Below are 20,137 nucleotides of genomic sequence, written 5' to 3' on the forward strand. Positions count from 1 at the left end.
CTGCGGAGTGAGCCTTTGGCAGCGGGCGGGATCTGGTGTTGTGCCAAAAAAGCACCCCTGTTTTTAAAAGCTCCCCTGGTGGTGGAAAACATATCTAAGGGACATATATTTAGTAATAAATGAGTTGAAACATCATACAGTGAAATTCTTATGTTGCTTCAATAACATTATTTTTCGTTGACTGACACTGTTAAATTATGTTAATTCGTAGCTGCAACTGAAAACTGTAGAAATTAGCTCTTACACATATATCCATTTATCTTAAAAAGATAAATATCAGCAATTATGTCCTTTAGATAACTAAGTGCTTTGCTACTGTTGATTTCTATTGACATTTAGTGAAAACCTTGAGCGGTGGTGCGTTCATGGCGCCTCTGATGGTGCTTTCTCTGACTGGGGCGCTTTTTCTTGCACAACACTGGTGCGTCGCGTGTAGCGGCGCGGAAACAGCGTGGTCTATTCTGTGTCTGGCTGACTGACTGACAACCACCGGAGAAAGAAAAAAGTTAGTCTGAGTTCGCGGTCAGCACACTGCCAACATGTCTGGAGATGATGAGACACAAGAGCAGACCATCGCCGAGGACCTGGTGGTCACCAAGTACAAGATGGGAGCAGAGATCGCAAACCGTAAGAGGAAAACAGATTTAAACTGATCAGTTTATAAGTACCCGTGTGACGTTAGTTAGCAGTGTCAGCTATCGAGGACCAAGCAGCTGTGCCATGTGCCGCAGCAAAAAAGACCAGGATTGGGTTATATTAGGAAGAAAGCTAATGCTTGTAACAAAAACAGAAGGAAAGAAAACGGTGGTCGCTAAACATTGACGCAGATGTTATCAGTCTGGTATCTGAGGTCCGTTAAATTGAATCTAGCTCCGTGAGCTCCGCTGCTAGCTTCATGGCTGAGCTAACTGGTTAGCAGCTAGCAGGAACCGCTAAACTATCAGTTAACAATGAAACCTCAATGGTTGACCAATGTAGCAGGACTTTAAATGGAAACCCGCTTCTATTACAAATCTATTCAGATTACATTTAAATGCGGCGTACTAAGGAGATGATAATTACTCCTATTTATTTATTTAAATATTTATTTATTTTAGACTGGAAAAGTATCAAGGCTGTTTTGTCTGAATTTTATTTATAAGCTTGCCATTTAACTTTGTTTGGACCCACTTGTTTCCATTTGTAACCATCTAGTCAGAATGACAGAATCTGAACCTGCTCTCACTCCACTTACAATTTAAATAAAATGTAATAATAATGTTGAGGTCATTTTAAAATTTGTCTCTTAGCCACGGTAAAGAGTTTTTTAGTTTAAATCACAGCCTAATTAAATAAAAATAAAAAAATGATTAAAAAATAATTAATATAGAGCAGCTTTTTAGTTATTTGTTTTTATCCCCAGAGCTAAACTGTAGTCCAGCAGAGAGGTTGAAAATGACCACAGTTGTGATTTTTCATGCAACAGACTTGTCCCTTGTAGGGACTCTTATCAATCTGCTTATTATTGTATAAACCAGCTAATTTACTGATTGTGTTGTTTTGGACTTAAATGCAGCTGTCAGGCAATCTGTCGAGTGTTGGCTTCTTTGCTAACTTAATTTTACAATAATCAGAAGCAAAAGGACAGTGTAGGATCGTGTCAGAAGCTTCAGCCTCAAACCAGCTGTTGTATATCTAAACCTGTTGGTCATTCAATCTGGTTTTTTTACCCTAATATATTACATTTGATTTATAGACAGATGTGATGCAGTGCCTTGCAAAAGTAGTCCTCTTAAACTTTTTTATATTTCTTTTCCCGCTACAGTTGTAAACCGTGTTTTTTGGTGGGATTTTGTGTGACTAAGCACTATGTCAAAGCTAGTACATAATTGTAAGGTGGAAGGAAAATAATACATGGTATTCAAAATTGTTTAAAAATCTGAAAAGGGTGCTGTGCATTGCTATTCAACCTACTTTTCTCTGATATCCTATATAAGATCTAGTGCAACCAACTGTCTTTAAGAATCAACTAATTATTAATTAAAGAAAATCTGTTAACAGGACAAATTTCAGTCGGGCACTTTTTGGCTTAAATGCTAAATGCTGTATGTGTCTGGATGAAAACACCCTGAACACCTCACCTCCACTGTGAAACATGGTGGTGGCAGCATCATTCTATGGGGATTATTTTCTTCAGCAGCGTCAAGGAAGCTAGTCAGAGTTGAGGGGATGATGGATATAGCTAAATAGAGGGCAATACTGAATGAAAAGCTGTTGGAGGCTGCAAATGTTTTAAACAACGATCTTGTGTAGTTCTGGCACATGGTCAGAGCTACACAAGATGGGATGGAGATGCTCTCCATCCCATCTTTTCAGGAAGAATCTACAAAGGTTTCAGTCGGTAGATATGCCTAGCTGGTAGAGACACACCGCAAAAGACTTGAAGCTGTAATTGCAGCAGAAGGGGGTTTTGCAGAGTACTGATTTCAAGTGGGCTGCATACAAGCGTGTCCACACTTTTTGGTGTCTTACCTGCAAAAAAATCAATTTAAAACTATAAATCCTTTTCCTTCTGCTTCACAATTAAGCACTACTTTGTGTCAGTCAATCGGATAAAATCCTCAAAAACGTACTTAGAAGTTTGTGGTTGTGACATGGCGCAATGTGAAAAAGAGCGAGGGTTGCAAGCACCTTTGCATAGCACCGTATCTGTCAGATAAGCCATTCATTAGGCTTTACATTCTCTAATTCAGATCCCTGTCGGTTTTTGTATTGTCCTGCAGAGGCTTTGAAGAAAGTAGCAGAGGCTGCTGCAGCGGGAGTCTCTGTGCTCAGCCTATGTCAAAAAGGAGATGAATTCATCGCGGCAGAAACTGGTAAAATCTTCAAGAAGGAAAAAGACATGAAGAAAGGTAAATACTTATTTTCCCTTTAGATTTTCTTGAGTTATCACCGGTGTCTCAGACCAACATCCTCATTTGCTTTCTGTCTCTCTCAGGCATCGCTTTCCCCACCTGTGTGTCGGTTAACAACTGCGTATGTCACTTCTCTCCTCTGAAAAGTGACCCTGATGTTGTACTGAAAGATGGGGACCTTGTAAAGATGTAAGCCGCCAGTGTTCGACCACCCCACCGTGCCAGAGATACAGGGGTTGGACAATGAAACTGAAACACCTGACATTTTAGTGTGGGAGGTTTCATGGCTAAATTGGACCAGCCTGGTAGCCAGTCTTCATTGATTGCACCAGTAAGAGCAGAGTGTGAAGGTTCAATTAGCAGGGTAAGAGCACAGTTTTGCTCAAAATATTGAAAAGCACACAACATTATGGGTGACATACCAGAGTTCAAAAGAGGACAAATTGTTGGTGCACGTCTTGCTGGTGCATCTGTGACCAAGACAGCAAGTCTTTGTGATGTATCAAGAGCCACGGTATCCAGGGTAATGTCAGCATACCACCAAGAAGGACGAACCACATCCAACAGGATTAACTGTGGACGCAAGAGGAAGCTGTCTGAAGGGGATGTTCGGGTGCTAACCCGGATTGTATCCAAAAAACATAAAACCACGGCTGCCCAAACCACGGCAGAATTAAATGTGCACCTCAACTCTCCTGTTTCCACCAGAACTGTCCGTCAGGAGCTCCACAGGGTCAATATACACGGCCGGGCTGCTATAGCCAAACCTTTGGTCACTCATGCCAATGCCAAACGTTGGTTTCAATGGTGCAAGGAGCACAAATCTTGGGCTGTGGACAATGTGAAACATGTATTGTTCTCTGATGAGTCCACCTTTACTGTTTTCCCCACATCCAAGAGAGCTACGGTGTGGAGAAGCCCCAAAGAAGCGTACCACCCAGACTGTTGCATGCCCAGAGTGAAGCATGGGGGTAGATCAGTGATGGTTTGGGCTGCCATGTCATGGCATTCCCTTGGCCCAATACTTGTGCTAGATGGGCACGTCACTGCCAAGGACTACCGAACCATTCTTGAGGACCATGTGCATCCAATGGTTCAAACATTGTATCCTGAAGGTGGTGCCGTGTATCAGGATGACAATGCACCAATACACACAGCAAGACTGGTGAAAGATTGGTTTGATGAACATGAAAGTGAAGTTGAACATCTCCCATGGCCTGCACAGTCACCAGATCTAAATATTATTGAGCCACTTTGGGGTGTTTTGGAGGAGCGAGTCAGGAAACATTTTCCTCCACCAGTATCACGTAGTGACCTGGCCACTATCCTGCAAGAAGAATGGCTTAAAATCCCTCTGACCACTGTGCAGGACTTGTATATGTCATTCCCAAGACGAATTGACGCTGTATTGGCCGCAAAAGGAGGCCCTACATCATACTAATAAATTATTGTGGTCTAAAACCAGGTGTTTCAGTTTCATTGTCCAACCCCTGTAAGTGATTGCTCTCTTTACCTACTGTCTTCTTGTTCTGTGTTTGCAGTGATCTTGGGGTGCATGTTGATGGCTTCATCTCAAATGTGGCTCACAGCTTCGTTGTTGGAGCAACCAAGGTGTGTTATCGCCATTGGACTATATCATGCGTGCATTGTTGCAACATTACCAGCTAAGTACTAATTTGCCCATTTTTAACTGGGCTGCTCTGTCTTCCTCAGGAAAATCCTGTAACAGGACGGAAAGCTGATGTCATCAAAGCAGCTCACCTGTGTGCAGAAGCTGCTCTCCGGCTCGTCAAGCCAGGAAACCAGGTAACTCTCTCCCTTTCATATACAGTGGCTTGCAGTGGATGCTTGCAAAAGTATTCATATCCCTTGAACTTTTTTGGGGGGGGGGGGATTTACACATCTAAGACTTTTGCCCATCCTTTTTTACAGAATACTTCAAGCTCAGTCAGATTGTTTTGAGAGCATCTGTGAACATCCATTTTGAAGTCTTGCCACAGATTCAATTGTATATATGTCCGGACTTTGACTGGACCATTCCAACACATAAATATGTTTTTATCTAAACCACTGAACTGCGACTCTGACCGCATGTTTATGGTTATGACCCAGCTGTGGAGTAGAGGATGATACCGGAGTGGATTTTCTCTCCTGCCCCATCCCGCTCCTACAGAAAAATGTCTTGTCCCATCCCAATCCCAGGCCAGCATAACGAAAAAAGTCCTGTCCCGTCCCAATCCTGGTAAATTGACTCCCACTCCCGTCCCGCTCCCAGTTAGAACGACTCCCACTCCTGTGCCTCTCCCATTTTTGATTTCTTCATTTAGTCTTTTGGCAATTTCTTTGTTTGAAGGACCAGTTAGGTCCCTGTTTTTAGTTGTAGTAAAGGCCAGTTAAAGTAAAAAGAATAATAATGAAGAAATAATAAAATATCAAACAAGAAAACAGACCATGCCTATCTTAGCTGACTAAACAAAATGTACCTAGTTGTATTTTACTCATTTATTAAGTGATCGTTTCCTTTGAACAATGACATTACTTTTATGTTTCAAGTTGCTGAAACGAAAGAAAAAGTCACCTAGTAAGAGAACTGTACTTGGTGAACAAAAGGCCAAAAAGGCATTACCTTCATAATTTAGAAACTGTACCTCAATGGTTCACAGCCCTGGTCCTCAGGGACCCCTTCTCTGCAGGTTTTAGATGTGTGTCTGCTCCAGAACACCTGATTCAAATTCTGACATGACCTCCTATACAGGCTTCAAGAATGGAGGGTCAAACTGGACATATTTAATACAATAAAATCATCATTAAATAAATAAATGTTGTGAATGTCCCATAAGTGAAGTAAATGTAACATGAAAGAAATGTAACATTAAATGTGCCATTAAATTAAAGGTACCATTTATTTATTTAATACATCATTAGAAACAATAAATGTACCATTATATCATGAAATGGACTATTATGCAATTAAATGTGCCACTGAATAATTAAGTATAATTTTAAAGACGACCTGACGTAATTAGTGGTACACTTAATATTTAATGATGTATTAAATAAATGGTACATTTAATGGTACATTCAATGTTTTTCTATTTCACAACATATTTATTTAATATCTTCCCTTGATGAAGCCTTTCTATACGGAGTCCGCGAGAGGACAGGGGGGGGGTTTTTTTCTTTTTTGTGTCCCCACGCAATAGTCTTTGCGTTATTTCGCAATACTTTGTGGGATAGTTTCCAAACCAGATAACTGCAAAAATGAAACAAACACTACACCTGTTTTGAGATTTATTGAGTTTTATTTTGAAATCAGCCTTAAATAAAATTATCTTCAAATCAGACTAAAAGACAGTTTTTATTCACAAGCTGTCAAACAAACTACTGAACAATAATGCTGCACGAAACCACATCTGTGACACTTTATTTCCTTATTACTGCTGCATGATGTGTACTTTTTTTTGTACGCCATTAGTGTTTTTGTTTTTATCGTGATTTGAACGGTTCTTCATATCCTAAACATTTAATCGCATTGTTTACTGCGTGTTAACCTGCATATGAAAAATAAACCATATCATTGACATATCAGTGTTTGTTTTATGAGCAGTTTGTCATCTGTGCTGTTGTTCCAAAATGCTGAACGCAAAAGTATTACGTGGGAACGCAAAATAAATAAATTTCCCCATGTCCCCTCACGGGCTTCCGTACCTTACCTCTTAAATCTTTAGTGCACATGCAGCAATTTTGTTGGTCAGATGAGACTTGACACATGATGATACTTTTGGTTTGATGAATGAAGAGATGCAGGGTTGATTTAATCCAGAATCTGTCTTACAAGTGTCCCTTAATCACTGGTGAACTTGATTACGACTAAACACGTTTTACAAGCAGCAGACTGCGTGTTAACACCGCTGCATTCAACTCTCCTGAAGTTCGGTAATATTTGCGACTTTCCTGTCAGCTCTATGAGTTTAATAGATAAGTCCTTACTTCTGACTTTACGTTACAAATCCAATTTTACCACGTCCAGTTCTCCACCTGCGTTCAGGATGGAGGGAGCAAACGCATCGAGCAGAAGCACTGTTGGCTTGTGGGTCGTGTAGTTGGTTTGACTCACATTATAGTTTAGGCTTCTTGGAAAAAAACTACACAATGGCGGCGTCGATTCAAGTTTTTTTTCTTAAAGTTTATAACGAAGTCTCAGTTTTACATTTCCAAGGACAATTGATCCTAGTTTATTTTCCCTCCTATTGGTTAACTCCCGCTCCCGTCTGCTCCCGTTCATTTTTTTATCCTGTACCGTCCCAATCACGTGATCTTTACTGATGCTGTCTCCCGTCCCGCGGGATTCCCATGGGAATCCCGTGACCCGTGGGACTCCCGAAAAAATGTCAGCCTCTACTGTGGAGGTGGACATAAACACCCCAAACTTAAGTTTTTGGAGTCTCTAACAGACTTTTATTCAGGATTTCCCTCTGTTTAGCTCCGTCAACTCTGTCCAGCGTTCCTGTCCTCGATGAAGAAATGCATCCCCACAGCATGGTGCTGCCACCACCATGTTTCCCATAGGGGATGTTGTGTTCGGACCTTTTCAGTGGCAGCCCCTTCCCCCCAGCATGTAATCCAAAAGTAAATTTTTTGGATTCGTCTCACCAGACCACCTTCTTCCACATGTTTGCTCTGTCCTATATGTAACTTGTGGCTTCTTTCAACAAGGGCTTTCTTTTTCAGGTCCCCTAAGCAGGCTGAATGTTTGGACTTCTCTGATTAATGCTCTCCTTGGCCACCTTGACTGAAAGGAATTGGTTGCACTGGATTTTATCATGGGGTGTCAGAGTTAGGGGATGAATTCAAATGCATGGCACATTTTTTATTATTATTGTTTTTTTTTTTTGTGATGGTCTGTGAGGAAAAAAATCCCCGTAAAATGCGTTGATGTTCGTAGCTTTAATATGAGGAAGTTAACAGAGTAGGAATGCTCGTACAAGGCACCGTATACCTCTGATTAACCTCAAGGATCCGTGCTTACAGCTCCTCTGTACCCTCTCCTTAGAACACACAGGTCACAGAAGCCTGGAGCAAGATCGCCAAGTCATTCAAGTGCTCCCCAATTGAGGGTGGGTGCTTATAAACAAAAAAAATATATATATATATATACTTGAAATTCAACTGATCTGCTTCATGAATTCTGAGACAATCAACTCATTTTATTCCTTCGTCTGCAGGCATGCTGTCTCATCAGCTCAAACAGCATTTGATCGATGGGGAGAAAACCATCATTCAGAACCCAACGGACCAGCAGAGGTGAGCTTTCTCAGCAAGCCGCTGTCCTGTCGGATGCTTTCTCTTTCACCGCCGGATGACCGCATCCCTGTGTGTGTTTACAGAAAGGACCATGAGAAGGCTGAGTTCGAAGTGCATGAGGTGTATGCAGTGGATGTGCTGATCAGCACCGGGGAGGGAAAGGTATGGATCATTCTGGTGTAATTAGACTTGATTTTGTTAACAATACTTGACGAATGAAGGAGTTGTGTTTGTGTTTAATGATACAGGCAAAGGACGGAGGCCAGAGGACCACCGTTTACAAGCGGGACCCCAACAAGGTCTACGGATTGAAGATGAAAACGTCCCGCACGTTCTTCAGCGAGATGGAGAGACGATTCGACACAATGCCTTTCACTTTGAGGTAACGTCTTCTCTCTTCATCGATATTGTTGCTACACTCATTTACTTGCTCACACTAATGCCTCTTTTCCTGTCCTAATTCCTTGGGTCCTCAGGGCATTCGAGGATGAAGGCAAGGCCAGGCTGGGAGTGGTGGAGTGCGCCAAACATGAGCTGCTGCAGCCGTTCACTGTGCTGCACGACAAGGAAGGTAAGTGAAACAATCAGGGAGGCTGGGGAGGTACTGTGCATATGTGACCAAGTCACATATGAGAGAAGTCCTTCATCATTTTTTTTTTTGATGGTCTGGACACACAACAGCAGTATAACCTCCACTTTAAAACACTGCATAGACTTTTTTTATCTGTAAAAAAAAAGATGTTTATATTCTATCTAAGCAGATTTGGGTTCAGATCTCATACTGATTGAGGAAAATGGCCTCTCTGTGGTTCTCAGCTGTAAGTCACTGTCTGGATAAATGCAGGTACATATTCACAGACGCCTGCGGTGGTAAGGGGCTGATCCTGCAGTTGTTGAGAATACACTAGCTGGGGTGGAAATTTAAGCAGAAATGAGTTTTGCTGAGTGGAACCGTTGTTCAATTTACTAAAACAAATGAGGCCAACAGGCTATAATTTAGACAGAGTCAGGTCAAACTCCCGATCTGTTGGCAGTCGCTGTCTGTGTCTCCTCTCTCCCAGTAGATGTTTCTGCAGAAATGGGATCTGAGTTAATTCTCTGAGTCATTCTCACAACTATATCAACACAAGTGTTATTTAGAATCGATGGGATGGGGATGTTGACATTAAAGTTTGCAGGAACCTTGGTACCGTGTCTTCATGCCCACACACCTTTCATCATTATCTTTACCTCCTAACTCCATCTTTGCACAGGGGAGTTTGTGGCCCAGTTCAAGTTCACCGTGCTGCTCATGGCCAACGGACCTCTGCGGATCACCAACAGCCTCTATGAGCCCGAGCTCTACAAGTCTGAGCACGATGTGGAGGACCCAGAGCTGAAGGTTAGACCTCTGTCATGGATGAGACATGAACACTCACGTGTGCAGATATATTTTTTGGTTTACCTCATAAGACTGTATGTGTTTTGTTCATAGGCTCTGCTTCAGAGCTCAGCCAGCCGCAAGACTCAGAAGAAGAAGAAAAAGAAGGTGATTTTCTGACTGCTTTTTTGAAACCTGTTTTCAGGCTCTTTGCTCAGACCTCATTTTATCTCTTGTGTTGACAGGCTTCAAAGACGGTAGAGAATGCAACAGGACAGGCGATGGAGACCGAAGCCGCCGAGTAAATTTCAATAAACGGTGACAGAAACCCGTTGACACAAAGAACAGACGTCACGATTCTTTCTGTCCCGGCTGTCTGAGGGACTTGAGGGCATAGCTGCTGTGAATACCTCTAATGTCAGTCTGGGAGGAAGCTGCTCCTGAATTCTGTCACTCCAACAAAAATACACATAAACATGGAATTGAGTCCCATTTATTCTAGACAAACTCACTTTTACACACTGGAGTCTCCATCCACACACAAGCTTAAACAAAAATCAGAACCTTAGGTGATGATCTGCCTCATTAGGATCGGGCGTTAGTCCCTGAAAGACACATTTACACCAGAATAGCTCCCAGCGAGGTGACAACAGCAGAACACAAGCAAACGTATGAAACAGGTTAGCTTTCCTATCCTTGAGGCAGCGATTTTCTCTGAGTGCCTGCAGTTCTCCATTGGAAGAGAGCATATTCACACAATATTTCAACATTCAGTTTGCTCTGAGGGTTCCCTTCAGTTTTAACCATACCAATGAAAGTTTGAGCGAGCATGTAGAGGATTACAGGTGGTCCAGTTGAAGCCATGTCTTTGAAAATTATGGAAATACACATTTTTATTACATCTTTTGTTGTTTCTTGTGAATAAAGCTGAACTGCAGCATTACTATCACTTAGATCTGTGCTCTGGTTCATTGTGTGATATTCGATTAGGCTACTAGGCTATCGATTTCTAAAACTGACATCTTGAGACGTGTCATTTCAGTAATGCAACTGTTGGGGGGGCACAGTTCAAACTCCTGCCCAGGTTTCAGCATTCAGTCCTCTGGTGCCACCATGAGGTCTGACGGTCATCTGTTTGTACACAAGAACTCCACACTTGTTAGATTTATGGGCACTTTTGTAAATCCTAGTTTCAGAGACTATTTTTGGAAACAATAAATAACCATCTGGCATCGAAGTTTTTCTGGTTGTGGTCTCTTTATTTGTTTGAGTTATAATAAAGACAATTTAACATTATTATTAATATTAAAGGATATTAAATTGTGTTCAGTGTCTTCGGAATGAAAGCAGCAAATTTGGGAAGATGTGGATTACTTTCCTGAAATATCGACCTATCCACATTTAACTTAGGTTTACGTTTGTGAGATGCAAGTTAGGTTTTTTAATCTGTTTGCATTGAGCACATCATTTGGCACCAGCTGGAAAGATTTGACTTCTAATTTTATGTGTGTTTAGCAACCCTTCTTCTGGAGGTGGGTAAGATATTCAGCTCATCTTGTTGTTGAAACATTTTTATGTTTTTAATATATATTTATTTAATATTGTAATTGGAATATTCAACAATGTTACCTAAACTACCAATTCTGATTAGTTTAGAGGTTAAGCGTTCAGTCATACTGCCAGAACCTCACTGATGGAAACAAAACTGTGGTTTTTTTCTTCTACTTGCAGACATTTTTTAAGCCTTAGGTATACTTTTGACCCTGTGTGAATTAGATAAAATCCACAATAAATTTAAAGTTGTGCACCCACATCTTGCTTTTAAATAAAGCTTGAGGTAGTATCTTATCTTTCCTATCATTCCACACTGGGACAAGACTGGTTCCAGTGCATTTTAAAAAGCCTCAAGTTATAACAAAGTGGTGAGTGTATGCAAAGATCGGACCAGCCATGTAAGAAGAGCATGTCTTATTAAATAAAGCTACTTTGGCTTGCTATGAATTTCAGTTTACCACCTGAAGATTTATAATAATAAAACTATCTTTAGCTTATTCTAAACAAAGTCATTCTCAGTAATAATAAGCAGGAAATAAGTCAAAACAAATTTACCTAACTAAAAATCTCATTAAAACGACAGGATTGACGCTAAAAACCCGTCTCTGTGCTGCAGAATGCAGAAAACTCAATTTCCCAACCATCTTTCGTCCCTGACAGTTGACGTCACATGTCACTTTTAAACGGCGTCGCTAGAGAAAGACGTCAGATGTGGAGACGATTCGTTAGCTTTTGGTGACTACGATAAGTTGCCGCCAGAATCCAACTGAATCCTTCTTTTAAAAAAAATCATAAAGGCAGAATTTGATATTTCTATTTTGTTTTCAGCCTTCACTCCTCGAGATGAGAGCTAAGGTAGGTGTTTTTGTTTTCTATAGTGCGTTAAGTTTATTTAAAATGTTGCTAGCATATGGTAGCCAACTTAGCAAGGAAGCGTTATTCATTTCTTTAGAGACCTTCGAACGCCCCTTAAAAGTTATTGCCATTAAATGTATCTTGCATTTCAGTTGTTTTATGAGTATTTTTTACATAACATTTTGAGTATAACTGACAAAGATTTTAAACGTTTCCTTCGCAGTGGCGAAAGAAGCGCATGCGCAGGTGAGATTCCACATGCTGCACTTTTTGTCGGTGGCATTGTGAAGCGTTTCAGTAAACTGTAAAATATTTTCTCTAACTAGTCTATGATTGCATGTGCAGGCTGAAGCGCAAAAGGAGAAAGATGAGGCAGAGGTCCAAGTGAGGCGTCCTGTCCTGTTTCTGCGGCATGGTGCCATCAACAAGGCCGGTGAGCAGAGCTGGAGAACCAGGAGCTTTCTGTGTATAAGTCTGAAGGCCTGTGGGAGAAGATCATCAGGAGCTGAACCAGGTCTAGTCTGATGGCAGGCTTTTCCACTGGGACATTCTGGACTCGTCTTAATTCCTTGACTTAAGTCATTTGGTTTTGTTTGTACATTGATTAAAGGTTTTGATTTATAAAATCCCAATCTTTGTTTTCCTCTTTTTCAAAATGGATGCAGACAGATATATTGATGCCACTGCTCTTTGAATAAGGGTTTAAATTACATTTCTGATGTTGGGGAAAGTCAAAGGATTTCTAGATATGGGGGTGGGATACGGGTCCTGAAACAATATGGCTAAATATTCAAGGTTTCTACAGAATCCCAAATTTAAAAACAATCTCAATTTTAGGCTCATAAAAGTCTTACATGCCTAGTATTTCCATATAGGTCATTAGTTTGTATGTTGATTCATTGCTTTATCAATTTTCTTATTTTTGAGAGCTATGCTGGTGATATTCTGGCATTTGGTTTTGTAGTTTTTGTTGATATTCAGGCATGATTACTCTGGGGGGTGACCTGACTGCAAATGACAGTGTCCTATCAACCACTGAAATGTGTTGGTGGTGAACTTGTCACTGGTGTCTTGCAGCAAGAAAGTACTGGGTTTGAATCCCAGCCAGGTGGTTTACTACATTGAGTTTGCATGTTCTTCATATGCATGATACTGGGTATTCTGTTGGGTTGCTTGGCATCTTTTAAGTGCTTCCGTAGGTATGTGTGGTCATGGTTGTTGGTCTCTGATGGACTGGTGACCTGTCCATGGTGTACCCCAGCTTTTACCGATGGAGATGGGCACTACCACCTTGCTCTCCTGTGACCTGAAATGAGTAATCAGATATTGAAAACTAAGGGAATCTGAGGTAAGAATTGTAAAGTCTATTTATATTGGGTTTAGGAGAGAAGCAGTTTTGTCTTTTTTCTTCAGCATCATAACAATTACTAGAGGTAGGCAAAATATAGGAATACTGGTCTAACCAAGGCAATGGACACAAGTTCTCACTATCCAGAATTAATCTGGTTAAATAGGTCTAATTTGAATATTTTTGTGTCAAAAGTGTAGTCCCCAAATGTCAATTCGCCATAGATTTGTACTTAAAAATAAGACTAAAGCTAAACAAAAAGTTCAATAAAAGATACATTTTAATACTAACAAAAGTTAATTTTTTTAGCAGCTCTATTTGCTAACTATCTATCTGGATAAGAGATGGGAAATTCTCAGTACTTGAGATGCTACTGTTAATATCCCAAAGTGTTGGTAGCATCTTAAATCCAAGCAAGAACTAAACGAGTAATGAAAATGTGTATTTATCATGGCCAATGTCTTCATCACAATATTTCACAATGATCATTTCCTTGTATCAAGCAGAGGTGGCTTTAACGTTGGCGGGACTCAGTACAAACAATTATACACGGTGTTAGGTATTATTCAGTCAACTCAGAGGTAAGAACGAGACACAGTCAGTTTTACTTGTGACAAGGGTAGCCCACTTTGCAGTGTAACTACAAAGTTTTGACACCCTATCTCTTTATTTATATGCAACAGACAGTTCAGACAGGGTGTGTGTGTGTGTGTGAGACCGAAAGGAGGCTGGTTCTCATGGGAAATAGATAACGGTGATCTCACACACAGGAGGGAGGACAGCACACAGAGAAAACTGCATACCAGAGATGCACAGTAGAGTGCAGGTGCATTACAGCACAAAGTTTTTACATGAGTGATAACAAGTCCTCGCACCCATCCAACACACGGACATCATTCTTTAAAGCTTGAGCGGGTTATTCATCCTGTCTTTTGCGAATTAATGCTCTTTTATTTTCTGCTGGGGACTAAATGAAACTCAAAGCAAGCTGACTAATAAAACAGGCATATTTGCGTTTACTGCTTACAGCTAATGACATGTTCCTTTCAAATTCTGTTGAGTTCTTGTAAACAATACAGCAGCCCGTGAGATCATAACAGATGTCTTTTATAGCTTTTGGACTTTTTATAGATAAATTAGTTGAAAATTAACTTTCCATCTAAGGAAGCAGGTGTGGGGAAGATCCTAGATGGCGCTGTTTAAAGAAAATGTGTTGAAGTTAATGGTTTTTATAATCCATGTAAAGAACAGAAAGTTTACTTGAAAAAAGGTGTATTGTCCTATATGAATAGTAGTATTTCATGTGTTAGTTCAATGTAAACTTTCCCACAGCTAAAAATATATATTTCTGTTGTTGACTCTAAATGTTATGAGGTTCTGCTAAGGCCAAAGGTTTCACTTGACTGTCATGAGACCCAGTGACTTGGAACCTTTCTTGCATCATAGTTCACATAATTTAGACATCTCAGACATAATCCTGTGACTTCCACTTCTGCTTCTGCTGTAGATCAGAGAAGCTCGTATCATTCTTCAATTAATCAGTTTGGTTTTCATTGAAATATTTCTTTCTTAATATGCGGGTTGTAGGGTCTCAGCGACAAGAGAACTAATAAGCGGTCAACGTGTACAAAACAACACTGCCGATTGACAAAAAAGATTGCGAGTTGGTTCATGGAGTGGATTGACATGAATAAATTTAAAGTGTGCTCAAGATGTTTTCAAAATGCATGAAACAAGTTGTGAGTAAACACTTCTTTCTTGCAGGTACAGAGATTGTTTTCCCAAACAGGCGATGCAGAGCATTTACAATATTCAAGAGTAAAAAAAGATTAAATAAGACCGTGACAAAAACATGGTAATCACAAAGTCAAATGCCATATATTAAAATGAGATTTTGTTGTATTAAAAACAGTTTTCACACCCTCAAAACATTTGAAATTAGTCTCTAACTGAAATGTCTTTGCAGTAAACCTGCCTTACAAAAATATTGAAACTCCTTCAACTTTTAACATTGCGAACAAACTTTAATGTATTTTCGAATTTTGTTTGCGACAGATCCACATACATTTATGCATATTTGAGATGTGCAGCAAAACTGAACTTTCACTTTTTACAAACAAGAATTTGAAAAGTTTAAAATGCATCTGTGTTAAGCCCCCCCGAGCAAGTATTTGTTACAAACCGCTTTTCGCTGCAATGACAGCTGCAGGTTTTTTGGGGTATGTCTTCAGCAGCTCTGCAGACTGAATTGTTGCACTTTTTTCTTTGCAAAATTGCTCAAACTCAATCAGACTGGATGGAAAGCCTAAGTGAACATCAATTTTCAATTCTTTAATTTAGGCTTTAGGTTTAGATTTAGGTCTGAACTTTGACTGGCCGTTCTAACACATGAATACTTCTACTTAGACCATTGCATTGTAGCCCTGGCTCTGTGTTGAAGAAAGGTGAACCTTCACACCAGTATCAAGTCTTTTGCAACCTCTAACAGGTTTTCATTCAGGAATGCCCCATATTTAGCTCCATCCATCTTCCCATCAACTCATCAACTCTGACCAGCTACCCTGCCCCCGCTCAAGCAAATTATCGTCGTAGTAGGACGCTAGCTCCACCGTGTTTCACGGGGGGGGAGAGGTGCAATCAGGGTGATATGCAGTGTTACTTTGTAACATAAAATATGAAAGCCATGCATCTTTTTTCTTTCACATCATGGTTTATCACATACAATCTCGATAAAATATATTGAATTTTGTGGTTGTAATGTGACAAAATCTGAAAAAGGTCAAGCCACTATATTTGACTTGAAGTGTTGAAGCAACTCCAGTTTTAAGTTCTAAAATTAACATTAAAAGAGTCAGTTCAAAAACAGTACTTGTGTAATAAGAACAGCTAAGGGCATTACAGGAAACCATCAACCAGAGATCTCATATCACCACCACCCCACCAGAATTTATAGTGGAGAGGGTGTGTTCAGGGCAAAATGCAACATTTTACATGTAGGCCAAAAAGTTCAGTTTTTGTGTCATTTGGCCAGAATGCCACATGACTGATCTTTCTCCTACATGGCATGTGACAAACAGCAATCATAATCTCTTTTGGTTTTCAACAAGGTTGTTCCATTTGCTACATTTCCACCAAGTCAATTTGTGAGTGCATGCACATAAATAACAATAAAATACATTGATCTATTAGTTGTAACATGACAAAATGTGAAAATCTTCAAGGGTTATGGATACTTTTGCAAGGCTGTGTACATGTCTCACATGACTTGATTATTGTTGCTTCAGAGTGCTTGCTCTCTGTACACAAAGGATCATAAAAGTCATCACCCTCAGAGCAAATACAAAGAAGTGTCCGTTACCAGGAAACAACAGAGCTATTTTAAACCGGGACTGTTTTGCTGGCACAAATGAAGCTGCAAATGAGAGCCATGTGGAAAGCCACAAGATATCATAAACCATGTGAATGTTTCTGCAGAATGTTCTATTATTTTACCACATTTTGGGATAACATTGCATCTGTGATACCCTGGATGGCTGATAGGAGACAAGATGATGTTGATCTCTAAACAGAGCACCAATACTGGTGCAGTTGGTTGGCCAGCCAGCCACAGTGATACCTTGGTCGTTAACCTTTTAATTATCAGCCTTTCAGTGCAGACAGGGTGTGACATAGTTTTGCACAGTCAAAAACTCACAGTATTTTAGAATAACTGCTAGTAATTTAAAGTTAAACTCTTGGAAAGGTGGACAGAAACACTTGATTATTACATGTTTATTTAATAATTATGTAGGTCTTGGCTAGATGGGGCCAGCAGGACCACGTCATCTGCAAAAAGAAGAGACGAAATCCTCTGGTCCCCAAACCAGACCCCCTCCGGCCCTTGGCTGCGCCTAGAAATCCTGTCCATAAAAGTTATGAACAGGACCGGTGACAAAGGGCAGTCCTGCCGGAATCCAACATGCACCGGGAACAGGTCCGACTTAGTGCCGGCAATGCGAACCAAACTCCTGCTCCGCTTGTACAGAGACCGGATGGCCCCTAGTAAAGGGCCCCCGATTCCATACTCCTGGAGCAACCCCACAGGGCATAACGAGGAACACAGTCGAATGCCTTCTCCAGGTCCACAAAACACATGTGGACCAGTTGGGGAAACTCCCATGAACCCTCGAGTACCCTGTAGAGGGTATAGAGCTGGTCCAGTGTCCCACGGCCGGGACAAAAACCACACTGCTCCTCCTGAAGCCGGGGTTCGACTATCGGCCGGACTCTCCTCTCCAATACCCTGGCGTAGGCCTTACCAGGGAGGCTGAGGAGTGTGATCCCCCTGTAGTTGGAACACACCCTCCGGTCCCCCTTCTTATGAAGGGGGACCACCACCCCAGTCTGCCAATCCAAAGGCACTGTCCCCGTCCGCCACGCAATGTTGAAGAGGCGTGTCAACCATGACAGCCCCAAACATCCAAAGACTTGAGGTACTCAGGGCAGATCTTATCCAACCCCGGAGCCTTGCCACCCCAGAGCTTTTTAACAACCTCGGTGACTTCAGCCTGGGTGATGAAAGAGTCCAACCCCGAGTCCCCAGCCTCTGTTTCCACCAGGGAATGCGTGATGGCAGGATTGAGGAGATCCTCGAAGTACTCCTTCCACCGGCCGATAATGTCCCCGGTCAAGGTCAGCAGCTCCCCAACCCCACTGTAAACAATGTTGGCGAAGCACTGCTTCCCCCTCCTGAGGCGCTGGACGGTTTGCCAGAATCGCTTCGGGACCAACTGGTAGTCCTTCTCCATGGCCTCACCGAACTCCTCCCAGGTCCGAGTTTTTGCCTTTGCCACCGCCCGGGCCGCGGCACGCTTGGCCCCACGGTACCCGTCAGCCGCCTCAGGAGTCCCACAAGCCAACCACAACCGATAGGACTCCTTCTTCAGCTTAACAGCATCCCTTACTGCCGGTGTTCACCACCGGGTTCGGGGATTGCCGCCGCGACAGGCACCGCAGACCTTACAGCCGCAGCTACGGGCAGCAGCATCGATAATAGATGTGGAGAACATGGTCCATTCGGACTCTATGTCTCCAACATCCCTCGGAATCTGGTCAAAGCTCTCCCGGAGGTGAGAGTTGAATACATCCCTGGCCAAGGGCTCCGCCAGACGCTCCCAGCAGACCCTCACTATGCTCTTGGCCTGCCAAGTCTGTCTGCCTTTCTCCTCCTCCAGCGGATCCAACTCACACCAGGTGGTGATCAGTGGACAGCTCAGCCCCTCTCTTCACCCGAGTGTCCAAAACATGCGGCCGAAGGTCTGATGATACGACAACAAAGTCGATCATTGACCTCCTGCCTAGGGTATCCTGGTGCCAAGTCCACTGATGGACACCCTTATGTTTGAACATGGTGTTCATTATAGACAATCCGTGACTAGCACAGAAGTCCAATAACAAAACACCGCTTGGATTCAGATCGGGGAGGCCATTCCTCCCAATCACGCCTCTCCAGGTGTCACTGTCGTTTCCCACGTGGGCGTTGAAGTCCTCCAGCAGAATAATGGAGTCCCCGGGAGGGGCACTATGCAGCACCCCTGACAGGGACACCAAGAAGGCCGGGTACTCCGCACTACCACTCGGCCCGTAGGCCGAAATGATAGTCAGAGACCTCTCCCCAACCCGAAGGCGCAGGGATGCGACCCTCTCATCCACTGGGGTAAACCCCAACACGAGACGGCTGAGCTGGGGGGCATCCGGGGATCGGGGCCGCCGAGGTCTCCACCTTCGTCTGCCGCCCAATCCTCTTTACACCGGTCCCTCACGGTTCCCCCTGCAGGTGGTGGGCCCACTGGGGGATGGTCTCGCGTCTCTTGTTCGGGCTTGGCCCGGCCGGGTCCCGCGAGGAGCAACCTGGCCACCAGGCGCTCTCCGACGAGTCCCTACTCCAGGCCTGGCTCCAGGGTGGGACACCGACTCCGCCATACCGGGCGACGTCACGTGCCTTGATTCTGTAGTCGTCATGAGGGATTCTCGAACCGCTCTTTGTCTGACCCGTCACCTAGAGCCTGTTTGCCATGGGAGACCCTACCAGGGGCATTTAAGCCCCAGACAACATAGCCTCTAGGATCATTCGAGCACTCAAACCCCTCCACCACGTTAAGGTGGTGGATCCATGAATTTAAAATGCAACCAAGTGGCCTACATCTACCTTTGGCAATATGGGCAGGTGCCAAGTCTTGCTGAAAAATTTAACCAACATAAAAGTATAGCAGAGGGAAGAATGAAGTGCTCTAAAATTTCCCTGAAAGATGAATGATGCTGACTTTGGACTTTCTAAAACACAATGGACTTAAACCAGAAGATGACATAGCACCTGAAATCATCAATGACTGTAAAAACTTCACACTGGACAATTTTGATTATGTTCTTCTCTTCTCTTCCTCCACACTCTGGGACCTTGATTTACAAATTGAATGTAATATTTACTTCAGGCTTAAATGAGGACTTATCACAGGTAAGACGCTTCTGTCGATGTTTCTGGTTAAAGAGTAGTTATCCTTGTTGCTTGTGCACCTTTCTTTACCACATTTTTTCCTTCTACTCAACCTTCCGTTATTAGATATAGCACTCTATGAACAGCCAACTTATCCTGCTTGTGGGTAAAACCCGTCAGCTGCCTTCCCAGTAATTGTGCAGGGCATGACATAACATGTGGATTTTTTTTATTGGTGTTATATAACATTGTAAAGTTTTGACACCCAGGATGTTGGAATTTGATTAGCTGTAAGCCATTATCATAAAAACACCGGTATTAGTTGAATTACGTGGTTTTGTGTGTAATTA

At 42.3% G+C, this 20,137-nt stretch overlaps 1 protein-coding gene and 1 long non-coding RNA gene across 2 annotated transcripts; both read left to right on the forward strand.

Annotated features, from left to right (window-relative positions):
- Positions 1-376: 376 nt before the first annotated feature.
- Positions 377-10,795, forward strand: pa2g4b (proliferation-associated 2G4, b). Its single transcript, XM_047365858.1, has 13 exons — positions 377-627; positions 2,763-2,891; positions 2,978-3,083; positions 4,436-4,505; positions 4,608-4,700; positions 7,948-8,011; positions 8,120-8,198; positions 8,282-8,360; positions 8,447-8,580; positions 8,675-8,769; positions 9,452-9,579; positions 9,673-9,726; positions 9,804-10,795. The coding sequence occupies exons 1-13, from the start codon at positions 540-542 to the stop codon at positions 9,861-9,863; spliced, it is 1,179 nt and encodes a 392-aa protein (XP_047221814.1). The 5' UTR covers positions 377-539; the 3' UTR covers positions 9,864-10,795.
- A 1,011-nt stretch (positions 10,796-11,806) lies between these two features.
- LOC124874062 lies at positions 11,807-12,599 on the forward strand. Its single transcript, XR_007039699.1, has 3 exons — positions 11,807-11,967; positions 12,191-12,213; positions 12,313-12,599. It is a non-coding gene; the product is annotated as an uncharacterized LOC124874062 (long non-coding RNA).
- The last annotated feature ends 7,538 nt before the right edge of the window (positions 12,600-20,137 follow it).

Source organism: Girardinichthys multiradiatus, chromosome 1 (genome assembly GCF_021462225.1).
Source record: "Girardinichthys multiradiatus isolate DD_20200921_A chromosome 1, DD_fGirMul_XY1, whole genome shotgun sequence".
NCBI classification, from domain to species: Eukaryota; Metazoa; Chordata; class Actinopteri; order Cyprinodontiformes; family Goodeidae; genus Girardinichthys; species Girardinichthys multiradiatus.

Coding starts and splice junctions, on each gene's coding strand:
- pa2g4b (XM_047365858.1), top strand. CDS start 540: ATGTCTGGAGATGATGAGACACAAGAGCAGACCATCGCCGAGGACCTG. Junction 3,084..4,435: donor GATGGGGACCTTGTAAAGAT/GTAAGCCGCCAG, acceptor CTGTGTTTGCAG/TGATCTTGGGGTGCATGTTG. Junction 8,581..8,674: donor ACAATGCCTTTCACTTTGAG/GTAACGTCTTCT, acceptor TTGGGTCCTCAG/GGCATTCGAGGATGAAGGCA.